Consider the following 16,946-nt stretch of genomic DNA (forward strand, 5'->3'; position numbering starts at 1 on the left):
GCTTTATTGAGCACAGAGAGTCTTGAGGAGCAGTTGATTCTGAACAGGGTTCTTCTAAGGTCTCTTATAGAAGACCCTGAGCATAACATTGCACAGGAAGACGAGTTGCGACGCACTATCAAGAGCCAGGAGACTGACCTAGCTCATAGAAGGCGGGAAAGAGAAATGGGCGATCGAAATGTAGCGACACCTTCCGCATATTCTGACCATGATACTCACGGCGGAAATCGAGCTCCCCCTCCACATACCTACCCCAAAGCGCGAGCGGTAGACTTTTCAACGCTTCCTCCAAGATCCATCAGTTCTCCTTCGCTCGCCAGTTCGACTTCGAATGAACAAAGCAATGCCTCTTTTTCCTCCGGTTCAAGCCCTCCACAATTATCGATGACGCGCTCCTCCCCGATGTTTCAACACTCGCTTCCAAGCCGAAAGCGGGAGCGAGGAAGCCTTGAATTACATTCTCCATCCCATGCGCGGCACAGCAAATCCAGGCGCACTTCACCTGGCAGAGCAGGATCACCTGATTCCTTCGGAATGCGAGATGACGTAGAACAAGAACTACTTCGCCGTCAAGGGGAACTCGAGATCCGGGCACTAAAGAGATATGAACAAGAAAAGCGTGACGCCGCAGTTGCAAAACGCTTACAAGATGAAATGACGAGATCGGATCGAGCCGTTTCCATGGCGTCGCGACCCTCTTTTCAAACTTCACTGGTAACTTCGCCAAGACGTCAACCACCCAAACCCAGACCCTACCCTACGATAAAAGAAAGCCGACAGCAAAGTCCGGTAGTAAAGCAGGACCCAGCTACAGCAGATTCCAGACTTCCTCTCATGGGCAACTTTTCGGGAATATCTGGGGTTAGCAGTGACGATGATGATGAGTTACTGGAGATCTCAGCAAATGAATTTCAGCACAACACCCGGTCGCCGCCCTTACATCCGACATCCGCCTCGGGCTCAGCGTTGAGTCGTACGCGGAGATATGGCAACCTAAACCCGTCTGCGGACTTTATTGATATTGATGATCTCGAAGACGCCATGTCGCCATTGCCCTCTTTGCCTTCCACTCGTTTGCCATCACAAAACTCCTCTGCTTCATTCGATATCCAACCTGGAAGGAGAGACCATTACAACAAACCTGATGAAAGATCACGGTTCTCGTCGGCTGTGGATGCTGTCCGGCAAGGATCGGCTACTATAGGTTCTCATTTAAGCAACCTTGGGAGTGCCGTAGGGAGATGGATGAATGTGCCAGAGGGATACCAACCAGCGTCACCCTATGGAAATTTGTATGGCTACCCGTACTCGAACGAATACGGCGGTGCATATGGATACGGATATCCATCTCCGTTTGGTATGCCATACGGGGCTGACCGTTCAATGCCTGGTGGCTCGAACTCGTCGTATTTCAATCACCTTTCACATATGGTACAAAGCGGAAAGTATGGGCCGAACCTCTCTGGCGATGCTTTTCAAGCTTTAGCAGATCGCTACGATTACATTGTCAACGACCCAACTAAGACCCGAGAGGAGATAAAGGCGCTTCTGGATAATATCCGGCCAGATGAGGAGCTACCTCCTGAAAACCGCGAAGGAACACCTGATGGCCTAAAATATCCGTTGATGGAACATCAAAAACTTGGCTTGTCATGGTTGAAGAAAATGGAAGAAGGGTCCAACAAGGGGGGAATATTGGCTGATGATATGGGCTTGGGCAAAACAATACAAGCTCTGGCATTGATGCTGTTTCGGCCTTCCAGCGACACTCGACAGAAAACAACTCTTATAGTTGCTCCTGTCGCACTTCTAAGGCAGTGGGAACGGGAAATTCAGACCAAGGTTAACACCAACCATCGTCTCACAACATATCTTCTCCACGGAGTAAACAAAAAGAATGTCACTTGGAATCGAATCAGAGAGCATGACGTTGTTCTAACAACCTACGGCACTCTCGCATCAGAATACAACCAGAAGGAGAGTGCCAAACGGGCTAGGAGGGCCAATCCTGCGCTCAGAGGTGTACGCACGGAGAAATTACTGCTATTGGGAGATGAGTGTAGGTTTCACCGGTAAGTAATTTCGGATTCTCTTCTCGCTTTGAGTTTTGCGATATTCGAGAGACTGAATCCATACAGGGTAATTCTTGATGAGGCACAATGTATCAAAAATAAAGACACCAAGGCCGCTAGAGCAGCCTGTTGTCTACAAGCTTCGACACGTTTTTGCATGACAGGCACGCCCATGATGAACAATGTTGAGGAGTTATATTCTCTGATCTGTTTCCTTCGAATTAAACCGTACAATGAATTAGAAAGATTCAACAAGGTATGTCCAATCGCAAACTTTTCCTTTAAGCGTTCCACTCACAGCTTTTAGGATTTCAAGCGACCCTTAAAGGGTACAAGCGAAGCCGGCAAGGAACAGGCAATGAGGAAGCTGCAAGCCTTGCTCAAGGCAATACTACTTCGTAGAAATAAGAAGTCGAAAATTGATGGTCGTCCGATTCTCCAACTGCCGGAACGAACGACGGAAGTTGTGCACGCCGTGTTCGATAACGATGAGAGCGAGTTTTATAGAGCTCTTGAAACGAAAACGGTTCTGCAATTCAACAAATATCTGAAGGCCGGTACGGTTGGTCGGAACTATTCGAATATCCTCGTCTTGCTCCTTCGACTTCGGCAAGCTTGCTGCCATCCACACCTTATAAAGGATTTCGGCGTTGCCGCTAATGCCGAGCTCTCGACAAATGATATGCTCGCTCTGGCCAAGGAGCTGGCTCCCGATGTTGTGGCCAGGATCAAAGAGATTGCCGCTTTTGAATGCCCTGTCTGCTATGATGCGGTGGAAAATCCAGCCATATTCCTCCCTTGTGGACATGATACTTGTTCCGAGTGTTTTACGAGAATCTCAGATCCATCGCAAGCACTCACACTAGGCAATGAAGACCCTGTCGTCAAATGTCCTTCTTGTCGGCAAGTTATCTCACCCAAGAGGGTTATCGACTATGTCTCCTTCAAGAAGGTGCACATGCCCACGGAGGCTGAGAACGAGGAGAATGAGGAAGAAGAAGAAGAAGAAGAAGAAGAAGAAGACGTCGATAGTGCTACCGAGAGTGATGAAGATGACGGAGACGAAGACGAAAATGATGATGACTCAGAGACCAGCAGCCTGGGTGGGTTCGTCGTAGACGATGAACGTACGGATGACCAGGATGAAGAAAAATATGCCCAAGGCGACAATCCGTTCAGCAAGGCGAAGAATGGCGGAACTCAGAAAAAGACGAGAAGCAAAGGAAAAGGAAAGGGCAAAGCCAAGGAGTCCAAAGCGCCCCGCAAGACTCTGGGGCAGTTGAAGAAAGAAGCTTTGCGCAGTGTCAAGGCGAAGAGAAGGTACATGCGCCGCCTGGCGCGAGACTGGGTTTCCAGCGCAAAGATTGACAAAGCATGCGAACTTCTACAGCAAATTAGCGATCGCAAAGATGGGCAAAAGACTATCGTTTTCAGCCAGTTTACCTCTCTTCTTGATCTTCTCGAAGTACCTGTCGACCGAAACGGCTGGGGCTACAGGCGCTACGACGGGAGCATGACGGCCAAGCATCGACATCAAGCAGTGATCGATTTTACGGATAATCCAGATTGCACGATCATGCTTGTATCGCTAAAGGCTGGCAACGCAGGACTCAATCTCGTTGCTGCATCGCAAGTCATTATCCTGGATCCATTCTGGAATCCATATATTGAAGAACAGGCTATTGATCGCGCTCATCGAATCGGGCAAATGCGGCCAGTCCAGGTTCACCGCATTCTTGTCAAAGACACAGTGGAAGATCGCATTATCGATCTCCAAGAGAAGAAGCGGGAGTTGATTGAAGGCGCCCTTGACGAGAAGGCTAGCCAGAATATAAGTAGACTCGGAACCCGCGAGTTGGCATTCCTTTTTGTAAGTTGATTTGAAAGCCCCTCTTCGAATGACCGGGAATTCTAATTTTTTTTTGCAGGGTGTTTCTAACCACTGAGTGGTTTCATAAGGAACGCCGAATCCTTAATGTCTCGGTCGAAACGCTTTCATGATAAATGCTCTTCTGTTTTCCCGTTTTCATTTCCGCATCGATACCCATGCAATAACATTACTAGACCTTTGGTAGTCCTCGTGCACTTGTTACCTCGCAGAAAAATTATTTTAGAGTTGGAGATACAGAGTTATGGGCAACATTCGCCGTCACTTGCATTGTGTAGAGCATGAGACTGATTTCACCGAACTTCCATTTCTTTTCGCAGAGTCAAGGATATCCAAGTGATTTTCGGCTGGGAATACGTTTTACGTTGCATCATATACTTCTAAAGATGTAGTATTATGAAGATTTTGCTCAATTTGAATAATGAATGAAGCTCAGATTTGAAATAAGCTAGAGTGATTAATGCCCAAAACATCGTGAAGTGGGTCGAGCTTCGATGACGTAGATGTAAAGAATCTTTGATGATTTTGAACAGAGGCTGAGATAACCGACAAACGCCAGAGTAACTTATGATAGTTTTAGATTAGGTTTCATAATGCAAAATAATTTGTTTAGTTCAATGAATTATAGGCTTAGAAAATTTCAGATCATGCGTCTGCATAAATTGTCCAGCAAAATTCATTCTTTGTTTGACTCGGCGAAAGAAAGTGGCCCTGGTGGATGGCCTTTAATCACGTGACCAAACTTTCGCTTTGACCACACCACAACACGGCAAATTCGCTGTTCAACCTACCTTTTGCCCCACTGTTCTCTACATCTCATCATCACTTCCCCTAGCAACCATCGCAACTGACCAGCGCTTCGGCAAGTCTACTGCTTGGGACGCTTGAAAAAGGTGATTCAGTTTTGCTTTTTCAAATTCTCTGTTGTGGAAGCTTTTTCTGGGATTGGGAAAAAAAGTTTCCAGTTAGTTTGTTTTGCTGGACGTGCTAACTTTTGATAACAGTTTTTTTTACAAAGTCCACGACCGTTGCGTCTCCGTACAAGTTTTTTACTTTCCGCGTTTTCTCCTATCATCCTTTCAAAATGGCTGCGGCTGCGCCTCAGGTTCCTACCTTCAAGCTCGTCCTCGTCGGTGACGGTGGTACCGGAAAGGTCGGTATTCGCGATTAAACATTCTTTTCTACGGCCCGTTTCTCGTTCCAACCCCTGGCAGAGCCTACAATATCCTCTGAAGCTGGATCACTCTTGCTCCGTCATTTTCCCACATCGACGAAGGCTCTTTTCCTTTGTTCAAAGAAAAGTGATGGATCGTCTTCGCTTTTCCGATTCGCTTTCCTCTGGACGTTTACCACCATCCGCGCTCCCGTTCTGTCTTTTCGCATCGTCTACCGATTTTTAAGCAAAAAAGAGAAAGGAATCGAAGCTGACTTTCGCCCCTTGTACAGACCACTTTCGTCAAGCGTCACTTGACTGGTGAGTTCGAGAAGAAGTATATTGCTACTCTCGGTGTCGAGGTCCACCCTCTTGGCTTCACCACGGTACGTACCTTTACTCTGGATCCGTTTCTAGGCTTTCAGAACAATCGCTGACGTTTCTTGGGGTGATTTAGAACTTGGGCGAGCTTAAGTTCGATGTCTGGGACACTGCGGGACAGGAGAAGTTCGGTGGTCTCCGTGACGGCTACTACATCAACGGCCAGTGCGGTGTTATCATGTTCGATGTCACCTCCCGTATCACCTACAAGAACGTCCCCAACTGGCACCGTAAGTGGCAGCTGCAAAGAATTTTTAAGACGCAGGAAATTTCTGACGTTTTCTTTTAATAGGCGACCTCGTCCGTGTCTGCGAGAACATCCCCATCGTTCTCTGCGGTAACAAGGTTGATGTTAAGGAGCGTAAGGTGAAGGCCAAGACCATCACCTTCCACCGGAAGAAGAACCTTCAGTACTACGACATCTCCGCCAAGTCCAACTACAACTTCGAGAAGCCCTTCCTGTGGCTTGCTCGCAAGCTCGTCGGTAACCAGTCCTTGGTACGTTTTGTCTCTTTTATAATTTAAACTCTTGGTATTTTTTACAAATTGATTGTTTACTAACTGTTTTGTAGGAGTTTGTCGCTGCGCCCGCTCTTGCTCCCCCTGAGGTCAACGTCGACCAGCAGCTGCTCGCTCAGTACCAGAACGAGATGAACGAGGCTGCTGAGATGCCCCTGCCCGATGAGGATGATGCGGACTTGTAGATGTGTGCGACATCTCTCTTCTCTGTTGGTGGAGCGATTGGGGGAGCCATATGGTTTAGCTATTCGCACCGCTGGACATGCGGGAAATACTCTGTTCCTCTCGGTTGCTTAGAGCGCATTTCTTAGTAGTTCTTTTACGATCATCTTATATGCTCAGCACTTGGCGAAAGGGCTCATCATGACAGCTCAAGGTGGGCCTACTGCTGGATGGGGGGGTGGATTGCGACGAACTGGAATGAAGATAAAAAGAGATAAATTTATCACGAGCTTTCTATTTAGAATTTTCCCCGCATGAATGTATCTACTCTGCGTGAAAGTCGAGTTTTATCCCGGATAAAGATTTCTCATGTCGTAGTTCAACCGAGCCTAATGAAGGAAAGCACATTTACTGATTAATTGCGAACCACAAACTGATAGACCGGTGGACGAGGTAAAGTCGAGATTGATGCGCTATATAAAAAGTGACAACAGTAGATGCTTCTCGCCCGGAAAATAAACGACCAAGTATGATGGAGGAAAGAGGACCGAGATAAGGAGCTAATATTGATCCTCTCCTTCTTTCCGCGCCTGTTTTCCATCAGTTTCCGAATGTTTGTCGGGCTGATCGCTCAAAAGACGATTAAAGGGTGGGGAATATGCAAACCATCACTTACCCGTAAAGCATTCGGACCCCCCAATTCTACCTCCAAACCATTTGGAAATGTTCTTGGCGTGGCGGGCTTGTCTGGATAATACTTGTAGACCACACCACAGAGGCCAACAGTAGCTGCGATAAAGCATCCCACCAAAAATAGCGAGCGACCGGGAGTGAAATGGGTATATTCCTCGAGCGAGAATATGCCTAGAATATCATTGTCTTCATGCACCGGTTCACCATAGTTGCGGCGTTCTTGCTTGTCCCACCAGTCGCCGTACGGGTCTCGCATTTGACGTTTCTCAGCAGGAGGGTTTATATAGCCGCCATTCTGTGAGGAGGTTATTTATTAGAGACGAAATCACCAATTATTGCAAAGCAGAATTCAAAAGTAAGGCCCAAAAATATTCACCATTCCAGGATCCTCGACATCTGCCTGGGAAAGGCATCGAATCTGGGGAAGGCTTCTTTGTGGGGCGGATATCGCTGGTCGGACGGCCCAGGCGAGAGGCCTCGCTCCCAATATCCGTCGAGAGAGCATCTAAAGTCGTTAGCTAGGTTAGAAGCTTCCCCAATGACAGAGGACAATTATCATCGCAGGCCAGCGATTAGCATACACTGGGAGTCCTCGAGAAAAAAAATCACCAGCCAAGTTTTTCTTCTTCCTCTGTATGTTTGGTCTTCAATTATTCACACTTGAAACATGGAGCAGTGATGTGACGATGTTGGTCCACGCCAGAATTGTCGTGGAGTAAGTAGCGTCTACGACGAGCCTAATGAGGCAAGGGACGGCGGTACGTGAGGGGGAAGAAAGACGGGGAAAGTGAAAGCTAATGGATTCTGCTATAAGGAGGTATAAATGGGGTACCTCTGCTTGTTTACTGTGTTTCGAGGTACTTTTCGGTTACCTTCTTATGAGCTCGTTGGAACGATTTGGGCAGGAGCGAAAGAGGGAGTCGAGCCGAGAAGTTGTGCAATGATTTGTGAACGAATTGCTCGCAAGGCTCTTATTCCCTCGGTCCCCAAATTTTGCTGGCCAAGGTGAAAGTGGCCTATACCTGTTCATCACACGTCTTTGATGCTTTTTTCATCGCCCCACGCTCACCGGAGCCGATAACTCTGCCAAACTTCGCCACAGGGATCCTCTCACTCGTAGCTTTCATTTGACACCGGGGTTGACCCAGCTTCTTTCGTTTTGACGCGGAAAGTTGGGGCCAGCCGTGTCGTAAGGGATCGTGTCTCGTCAGCTTGGACATGCAAAGCCGCAGCCCTTCGGATCCTGCAGATCACGAAAACCACACAAATGGCACGCACGGTACGTCACGCTTTCCTCGAACAATGCTTTTCAGATCTCTAGACACGCTTGACATTAACCTTGGAATCAATTTTAGACTCCATTTCTGAAGTAAAGACTCCAAAAGTCGAGGAAAATTCCACCGAGGGCACCGCCACCCCGGACCACGATGGCGCACCTCCGCTCAAAAAGCGGAAGCTCGCTGATCCGCTCTTTCGAGAACGTTCGTCATCTCGACCAACGTCTCCTCCCTGGAAAAAGGTCGCCGTCGATGGTCCGACGTCCTTCGTGGAAGGTGGCCGACGGAAATCGTCGCGTGTGAACGCGGTGCCCCTGGAATTACAGCCGCAGAGCGAGAAGCGACAGACGCGGGCGGCAGCACACCAATCTTCCGCCACCAAGGTCAATGGAGCTCGGGGCGCTGCTGCTTCGACTCCTGCGACATCGAAACCTGCCGTCTCTCATGCGTCAGCTCAATCCAGCGGTCGGCGGTCACGGCCCGCCGCCGCGACTAAACCTACTCAACCTCCACCGAAGCCTGCCTCCAAAACGCCCGGCTCCCAGACCACGTCAACGAGGACAAGCGCGAGGAGGGCATCGCCACATAATCTTCGACAGCATCATCACAATCAAGCTCCCGACACCCCCGTTCCGGCGCCCCGTTCCGGCCCACCGACTCGCCGATCCGCTCGCACTTCTGGTAGGGTCACGGTGAAGGACGAAAACGTCGTGGAAACCAACGGCTGGCATGACGGAGAAGACGATACAATAGGAGTTGGAAAGCTGTTTAAGCCACAAAAACTCAAGTTTCGAGTCCGCGCTCCTACTGTTCCGGTCTTGCATCCGGACCATGCGCTACGACCTCGACAATTTTCATCTTTTCAAGAATGGCTAGAAGCCGATGATGCTACGGGCGGGGAGGATGGGGCTCTCATCACAGCCGAAGATGCTTTGAAGGAGGCAAGGATAAGACAGCGTGTCCTTGATGCTATCGCTCCTGGAGGGATATTGAGCGAAGAGAGATGCTCAATTTACATTCCGGATGCCCAGGAAGAACCGGCCCGCCAATATGCCCATCAAGACCACCTCGTCTCTCAGGCACTCCATTTCCAAAGGCTACTGTTTCAAGAACAAAGGCATCATCGAAATATGGCAAAGAAGCTTGCATATGCGGCCGCAGCGGAATGGAAGAGGAGGCAGCCAAAGACAAAAGAAGAACTTGTCCAGGAGCAGCTCGAGGCTACAATACTGGTATATAGGCAGGTTCGAAAAGCCCTGCAACAGAAATGGGAAATGGTTACGGCTGAGGTCAATCGGAGGAGGCTAGAGCGGTGGGAGGAAGAACAGCAGGCACTCGGCAAGCAGGCGCTGAACCAGATGTTAGAGCAATCTACAGCCCTTTTGGACAAGCGGAGAATGCGAAGGTCCTCCGAGGTCTCAAGCGACGTGCAGTCCTCTCACGATGACTCCGAAGCCTCAGACAGGAGCGAGAATGAGGAGGACAACTCCGCCGAGAGCAATATGTCATCCAGCGGCTCTGAAAGCGGCGAGGATGAAGTTAAAGAGGTCGACAATGACGAAGGCCTAACGATCGAGGAACTACGACGAAAATACTCCGCCATCGCCGCAGACACTCCAGGCTCCGTCGATGTACCTGAAGAGCCTTCTCATGAGCAAAGTGAACTTTCCACATTGTATGCTGCCAAAGATGCACCTGAAGATGATGAGCAGGCTAGCGAGAGAGGCAATGCGCAGGACACGGATGCCGAAATGGTCGATGCCGATATGGCCGATGTTGAGCTCGAAGAAGTTGATGAAGCGTTAATGGATGATAGTGACGAGTCAACAGACATGGACGATGATATGGGGGATAGCGACGAGGAAGAAGAAGAAAACGATGACGAGCAAGATGCAGGGGATGCCAGTGAAGAGAGCGATGAGGAAGATGTTGACCGTGGGCTTTTGGGATTCTTCTCCAAAAAGGAAATTGAACAGGCACGCGATGAACCCAAACCGCCAGAGGCTGTTCCCGCAGAGAACAATGCTCAGTGGTCTGATGAGGAGATGGATGAGATATCGCTGATTCCAGACCATCCATTGGTGCCAGCGACGCACGCTCCGGAGACTGTTGAAATACAAGAAGGCGCTGGTCTTGAGGAGAAGCCCACCCCAGCAGACGACGTAGAGCAGAATCTGGAGCTTTCGGAAGTTAGCCGTCATCCAAGCAGTCGCGCCTCGCCTGAGACCAATCCTACGACAAAACCTTCTGATGGTGAATCTGCTTCGTCTGTGGAGCCTCAGGTTGATCAGCAGCCGCAAGCGTCGGAAGAACCATCGGAGAAGCCATCTGAGACAACACACGGACTACGGACGCCATTACCCTTCCTTCTGCGAGGAACATTGAGAGAATACCAGCACTATGGGCTGGACTGGCTCGCTGGTCTCTACTCGAATCATACCAATGGCATCTTGGCAGATGAAATGGGCCTCGGGAAGACAATTCAAACAATTGCCCTTCTGGCGCATTTAGCTTGTGAACATGAAGTTTGGGGCCCGCACTTAATCGTGGTACCGACCAGTGTTATGCTTAATTGGGAGATGGAGTTCAAGAAGTGGTGTCCTGGCTTCAAGATTCTGACCTACTATGGATCCCAAGAAGAGCGAAAGCAAAAGCGGAAGGGCTGGCTCGACGACGATCGTTGGCACGTGTGTATCACATCCTACCAGCTTGTCCTGCAGGATCAGCAAACTTTCAAGAGACGGAATTGGCACTATATGATTCTCGACGAAGCGCACAACATCAAAAATTTTCGCTCGCAAAGGTGGCAAACCCTCCTAACCTTTAAGACCCGCGCTCGCCTACTTTTGACCGGCACGCCCCTTCAAAACAATTTGACGGAGTTGTGGTCGCTTCTCTTCTTCTTGATGCCATCGGACAGTAGGGAGTCTGGAATGGGCGGCTTCGCTGATTTAAAGGAATTCTCGGATTGGTTCCGAAGACCCGTCGAGCAAATCCTTGAGCACGGTCGAGAAACAATGGACGATGAAGCAAAGGGTATAGTAACTAAACTGCACAAGGTCCTTCGTCCCTACCTTTTGCGCCGATTAAAGGCAGATGTCGAGAAGCAAATGCCGGCCAAGTATGAACATGTTGTTTACTGTCGTCTGTCGAAGAGACAACGTTTCCTATACGACGGCTTCATGTCACTGGCACAAACCCGTGAGACCCTCTCGTCAGGGAACTATTTGTCGATCATCAACTGTCTCATGCAACTTCGGAAAGTCTGCAATCACCCTGATTTGTTTGAGACTCGGCAGATTGTCACTTCTTTTGCAATGCCAAAATCCGTGGTAGCTGATTTTGAGATTAAAGATCTGTTTGTGCGGCGACGCCTTCTACGGGAGGATCTCTCGAACAAGGCTAATCTCGATTTCCTGAATTTCTCATTTACGGGAGATGCTGCCGGTTCTTTACATGGCATGACTGAAAGTTCCCGGCTCACTGCCATTCCTGCGCTTCGAGAACGGCTTAGGCGACAGCACGGTCGGATTGACTGGCGAAAGAGATTGGATGGATCATCCATGGAATCGACCTTGGCGTATATGGAGAACGCCGCGAGATATTCGAGGCTCGAGGAGCTTCGTCACTGCGTCTATATCAATTCTCTCCGCACCCAAAAGCGACCTGTGTATGGAGAGGGACTTCTTGGACGTCTCACTCTTGACTTGCAGGAGCGCCCTCTTTTGCCGAGACCTAAGAAGCAAGCAGAGCTCTCCAATTGGGCTCTGAATTCATCCTCTGTTCTTCGAGACATGGTCAAGACAATCTATGAACGTTCTCAAAGCCTAGAATCGACCATTCAGGCTTTCGGATGCGTTACTCCAGCCGTTGTCGCCACTGACCTTGTCCCACTTGCGCTGCAGTCGCAGGGCATGGAATTGGTTCAAAGATCGTCCAGAGTCTACAAGTCTGACCCTTTTCATGAAGCGAGAATCCGCTTGTCCATTGCTTTCCCCGACAAACGATTGCTGCAGTATGACTGTGGCAAACTTCAGCGCCTCGATCGTCTTCTCCGCGAGCTCCAGGCCAATGGTCACCGGGCACTCATTTTCACGCAAATGACAAAGGTCCTTGACATTCTAGAGCAATTTTTGAACATCCATGGCCATCGCTATCTCCGACTTGATGGTGCAACAAAGATTGAACAACGGCAAATCCTCACTGACCGTTTCAACAATGATAACCGCATCCTCGCCTTTATCCTTTCGACTCGCTCTGGAGGTCTTGGCATTAATCTTACCGGTGCTGACACGGTCATCTTTTACGATCTCGACTGGAATCCAGCAATGGATAAGCAATGCCAAGATCGTTGTCACCGTATCGGACAGACTCGAGACGTCCATATCTATCGCTTCGTTTCCGAGTATACGATTGAGTCTAATATTCTCCGCAAGTCCAACCAGAAGCGCATGTTGGACGATGTCGTTATTCAAGAAGGAGAGTTTACGACTGATTATTTCAATAAGCTCAGTATCAGGGATATGCTCGGTGATGAAGCTCCTCCTGTGGACGAGGACTCGGCAGCAAATGCCGCCATGGATCGCGTACTTGGCGGTATGGAGTCAGAGAAGGCTCTTCAGCAGGTGGAAGACCGCGAGGATCGCGATGCCGCCAGACTTGCTGAGAAGGAAATGGTTCATACAGATGACGCCGATTTCGAAGAAAAGGCTGGCCACGAGAGCAGCTCTGTCGGGACGCCAAAAACGCGTGGCCCGTCCACTCCGAGGGAACTCATGCCACCTCCCTCGGCTTTCCCAAATGCTTCCAAGACCGTTCAGTTTGGTACTGACACTGTGGACACAACAACTTCTCTCGAAGCTGCCGGATCAGGTCTTGCCGCGCCGGATGACGCAATGGATGCAGAGATGGCTGATGCAGATGAGGAAGAGGAGCCTGGCCACATTGATGAGTACATGCTCCGTTATGTCGAGTGGGAGCTCAAAGACGTCCCAGTCGCCATTCCTCTGGATCCGAAGAAGAAGAAAGCCAAGAAGGGGCAAGCTCATCATATTCCGCGGCGCAGGTAGTGGATGCACGCCCGTGTCGATTGCTTTTGCCTTTCGGGCTCCTCCTGTTTCATCCTTCACGGGCTGATATCACTGTGTTCAGTCCTACGTCTTGGGATGTATCATAATTGGTGGAACTTTCTTGATCTTGTATTATTACTTGGTTCTTGCTCCTCGCTGACAATTTCCGTTCCACCCGTTTTACTCTGTCTCTAATCGGCTTGAGATCAAGGACGAGAACGACTTTTGCTTTTTTTTTTAATGTTTGCTGTAACTGACTTGTTTCGGAACCCCTGGCAAATTCCCCTCTACTCATGAAAAACCGGCGTTGTATGATTCTTTGATATGGGCTGGATATCACCGCCCATGGATTTGCATTGATTGGCGTCTTTGGCTATTTTTCTCATAGCATCTTCTCCCTTTATCTTTGATATGCCTTTTTTACCTTATCTGTCAAGCGAAGGTCGTGTAGCTTAGTATAGCGCCTAGTCATTAATTGTACAGTACGATAATGGCAAATAGTGTTGATGATACCCATCTCTAGTCTAGATTAAGGAGGTCAAACCTGACTAAGCAATCGAGGCGGTGAGGGCATGCATGGTATATTTATCACAGCATAGATGTACTTTGGGAATAAGCATTGAAATGGTAGAAAGTATAATACAAAAGCTGGATATGTTTTGCTATTGTTGTGACTCGGATATTTTAAGGTTTATGCGGGCATTTATGGGATTGTGGTTGAGTTGTAACGTGCATTGTCAGGTCAAAATATTTGGTGTTGCGACCAGCAACCATGACAGGTTTCCCTTTAATACCACGCTAAAACCACATTCGTGGCTCTGATTGGTTGAGCATTTGAGATGGTAATTTCCTTGTTCGGTTAACTCCAAACCTGACTTGGCATCTTGATTGTCCTCAGGGAGAGAGAGAGAGAGAGAGAGGGAGACAAGAAGGCATCAGGCTTTGTCTCCCATTGTCGCATGGTGGTGAAGGACATTATCACTACTCACGCGAAACATATCTTGTCAAGGGATAACAGCAGGCTGGTATCGATCCTTTTTAAAGCACAATCAGTTGAAGTCCCCCCTCGTTGTGTGCTGAAAGGCTTCCTCGCGTGTTCTGATCGATCCACCTCCCCTGACGAGTGTGAGACGCTCGAGTCGAACAAGTGCCTCACTCCTTAGCTCCTCCGTTAATCATTTTACTCCCAGACGTTTGACCCAACCCACTCTGAAGGACGCGACTCTGCTGCGCAATCCTTCTTCCATTCGTTTTGACTCCTGCAATTCTGCATCATTCTTTCGATTTTTTTTTTTTTCTTTTCTTTTCTTTTTCTCCTAACCTCTACGCTCGTTTTCCAATCCGAATCAGATCAAGCTGTGGCTAGCCATTCACGATACCACTCGAATAACGTCGCTCCTGAACTGAATCCCACTTTGACAAGTCCATTCGATCATTGAACGGTTATTTCTTAAAGTTGCCGAGCAATTTTTATCCCTTATCTACGATCAGAAACAAAAAAGGATCACCATGTCCTTTACAGGTGCATTTCCACCTCATCTGGAGGCAGCGCGAAACCGCTTGCCTACTCTATTCGAAGTGCTGAGTCGGCGCACACTTGCTCCCGTGGACCTCTTCTCGTTTTACATTTACATGAGAGATCAGCAGCGATCGGTCGATTACCTTGACTTTTGGTTGGTCTCCCTCTCCCTCTGCCCCCATGACCAAAGGTCGGAGGCATTGATTGCAGGAACCAAAGCTAATATTATTTGTAGGCTTGATGTCTCCCAACACATGTCTCTTTGCCGTCACTATGTTCGAGAGCTTCGAAGATCCGTCCTGATTGAAACACCCGATCCCGAAAAGACTGGAAGCAAGCGATCGTCTGCAATTCTCGAGAGCTTCGGCGACATGGGCGAGGCTGGTCCATCCATGCATGCTGGGGGTGATGAGAAGAACCAGGATCAGCGCCTTTCTGCGTTTTTGAGATCTGAGACTGGCACTGGCCATTCTCCTCAGTCGAGTGTCGGTTCGCATCCTCAAGAGTCCAAGTCCTCGGAGCGCCCCCAACTTTCGAGCTTTATGAGCACACCGGAACACCTTACCGACTCCAACTCGCCCTCTCATACTGTTGCACGTGCCGATATCCGTGCCTCTGCTGAAAAGATTCTGTACACCTATCTGCTTCCTGGCGCCGAGAGGGAGATTGTCTTGCCGCAGGGCATCGTCACCGACGTTACCAACAATATCGAAGAATATGGACGAGACGATCCCGAAGTCTTTGACGCCGCCAAGGACTATACGTTCCAGGCCATGGAGAGAGATGCGTTCCCTGGCTTCCTTCGCTCCAAAGCTCTCGGAAACCTTGTCCCGCCGAGCTTGATGCTCCGCTTAATCTTTGGGCTCTTGAGCTTGTTTGGTGCCTTCTGGACTGCCTTTGCGCTCATCTTCCTCAACTACTCCCGCCACACACGTTGCTGGGTGAGATTTCATGTTTGAATTGATTAGTTGTTTTTCTATGCTGACTCGCATCTCATGCAGCTCATTCTCCCGTTCACCGTTGGCGTCTATGCCCTGGCTTCTCAACAATACGCGCTGGATCCAATAATGGCTCTGGCTGGTTACAGCGAGTACACATTCATGTCCTTTGCCCGCATCCGTGAGCCCTTTGTCCGCCAGCTCCTGAATAAGCGGGCGCTCATGGTTCTCGGCGTGACCATTCTCATCGTCACCGCCCTTGTCATCCTATTCGTCTTTGTCCCTGGCAAACGACTCTAATTTTTCTTTCCATGCTGTTTTTATATCTCTTCATTTCTCTTCATTTCCCTTCTCTCCTTTTTTTTTACTTTTCTTTTTTTCTTCTCTATTTTCTTCTCTTCTAAAACTCATCTCGCGTTCCATTTCTTCGATATCCACGTGGGATCTGATCAATCACATCGAGTTAGGCGTATCTGGTGTGCTAGGGAGCGTTGAATATATTTTTATTTACTGCCATTACTCTCATGCCGCATCTGCTTTCACTTGATACTCGATTTGCCATGTTTTACTATGAGTTTGCTGAGCAGTTGTCGCCCGATCGCAACATTACTGTTACTGTCGTGTACTGTAGAACCGTTCACTTTTCCAGCGGAAGCAAAGCCAGAAGCCAAAACTGTCAGCGTCAGCGTCTGCTATTCAATCCTTTTCTATGAGCCATGTTTGTTCTCCCACAATCTTTTCTCACTACCTTTCTATTCTTTCTTTCTTTCTCTTTTTTTTTAAAAGAAATTCTTCCCGTTTAAGCACCTTGATCGGGTTCTTTCAATAGCGCCTTTTTTTTTCTTTTTCTCCATTGAAGCCTTTTATTTCGTGCCTTGGATCTTGTAGATCTTGTAGATCTTACAGGTCTCATAGTATCTTAGTGTCTTCGTATCTTCGTGTCTCATTGTAGCATAGACTGATCAATTCTTGATACGTTTCATTACTACCATTAAGATGCTTTTCATTACCATTACACAGTACCGCAAGATTGTGCGTGCTATTTAGTCCTGAAATAGTCCTGAAATCGTTGCCATTCCACAATTCAGGTGTGTTTTGTTGACTACAGAGCGGACAGCAGACTAAAGACTGTGGACAGCAGAGGGTAAACGGGAAATGGGAAACGGGAAACAGGAAACAGGAAACAGGAAACGGGAAACGGTAGACGGCAGACGGTAGGCAGTAGGTGGTAAACGGTAAATGGTAAATGGTAAATGGTAAATGGTAAATGGTAAA

General features: G+C 48.6%; 5 protein-coding genes across 5 annotated transcripts; 4 read left to right on the plus strand and 1 right to left on the minus strand.

Moving 5' to 3' along the window:
* Positions 1-834: 834 nt before the first annotated feature.
* On the plus strand, positions 835-4,018 carry L228DRAFT_239121 (hypothetical protein; the record flags this gene model as incomplete). Its single annotated transcript, XM_018331114.1, has 4 exons — positions 835-2,072; positions 2,139-2,328; positions 2,380-3,942; positions 4,001-4,018. The coding sequence occupies 4 exons, from the start codon at positions 835-837 to the stop codon at positions 4,016-4,018; spliced, it is 3,009 nt and encodes a 1,002-aa protein (XP_018187662.1).
* Positions 4,019-4,762: 744 nt separating this feature from the next.
* On the plus strand, positions 4,763-6,533 carry L228DRAFT_247730 (GTP-binding nuclear protein GSP1/Ran). The gene is made up of 6 exons (XM_018332713.1): positions 4,763-4,853; positions 4,965-5,113; positions 5,407-5,499; positions 5,571-5,724; positions 5,787-5,992; positions 6,067-6,533. The coding sequence occupies exons 2-6, from the start codon at positions 5,045-5,047 to the stop codon at positions 6,196-6,198; spliced, it is 654 nt and encodes a 217-aa protein (XP_018187663.1). The 5' UTR covers positions 4,763-4,853; positions 4,965-5,044; the 3' UTR covers positions 6,199-6,533.
* Positions 6,431-7,613, minus strand: L228DRAFT_247732 (NADH:ubiquinone oxidoreductase subunit). Its single transcript, XM_018332714.1, has 4 exons — positions 7,450-7,613; positions 7,245-7,373; positions 6,852-7,163; positions 6,431-6,765 (listed from the first exon to the last, which is right to left on the minus strand). The coding sequence occupies exons 2-4, from the start codon at positions 7,371-7,373 to the stop codon at positions 6,736-6,738; spliced, it is 471 nt and encodes a 156-aa protein (XP_018187664.1). The 5' UTR covers positions 7,450-7,613; the 3' UTR covers positions 6,431-6,735.
* A 255-nt stretch (positions 7,614-7,868) lies between these two features.
* L228DRAFT_283293 (hypothetical protein) lies at positions 7,869-13,709 on the plus strand. The gene is made up of 2 exons (XM_018336104.1): positions 7,869-8,147; positions 8,224-13,709. The coding sequence occupies exons 1-2, from the start codon at positions 8,087-8,089 to the stop codon at positions 13,212-13,214; spliced, it is 5,052 nt and encodes a 1,683-aa protein (XP_018187665.1). The 5' UTR covers positions 7,869-8,086; the 3' UTR covers positions 13,215-13,709.
* Positions 13,710-14,723: 1,014 nt separating this feature from the next.
* Positions 14,724-15,971, plus strand: L228DRAFT_268604 (regulator of G protein signaling; the record flags this gene model as incomplete). Its single annotated transcript, XM_018335164.1, has 3 exons — positions 14,724-14,887; positions 14,969-15,674; positions 15,735-15,971. 3 exons carry the CDS (start codon positions 14,724-14,726, stop codon positions 15,969-15,971), a joined length of 1,107 nt encoding a protein of 368 aa, XP_018187666.1.
* Positions 15,972-16,946: the final 975 nt, after the last annotated feature.

Source organism: Xylona heveae (genome assembly GCF_001619985.1).
Source record: "Xylona heveae TC161 unplaced genomic scaffold L228scaffold_6, whole genome shotgun sequence".
In the NCBI taxonomy this organism is placed as follows: Eukaryota; Fungi; Ascomycota; class Xylonomycetes; order Xylonales; family Xylonaceae; genus Xylona; species Xylona heveae.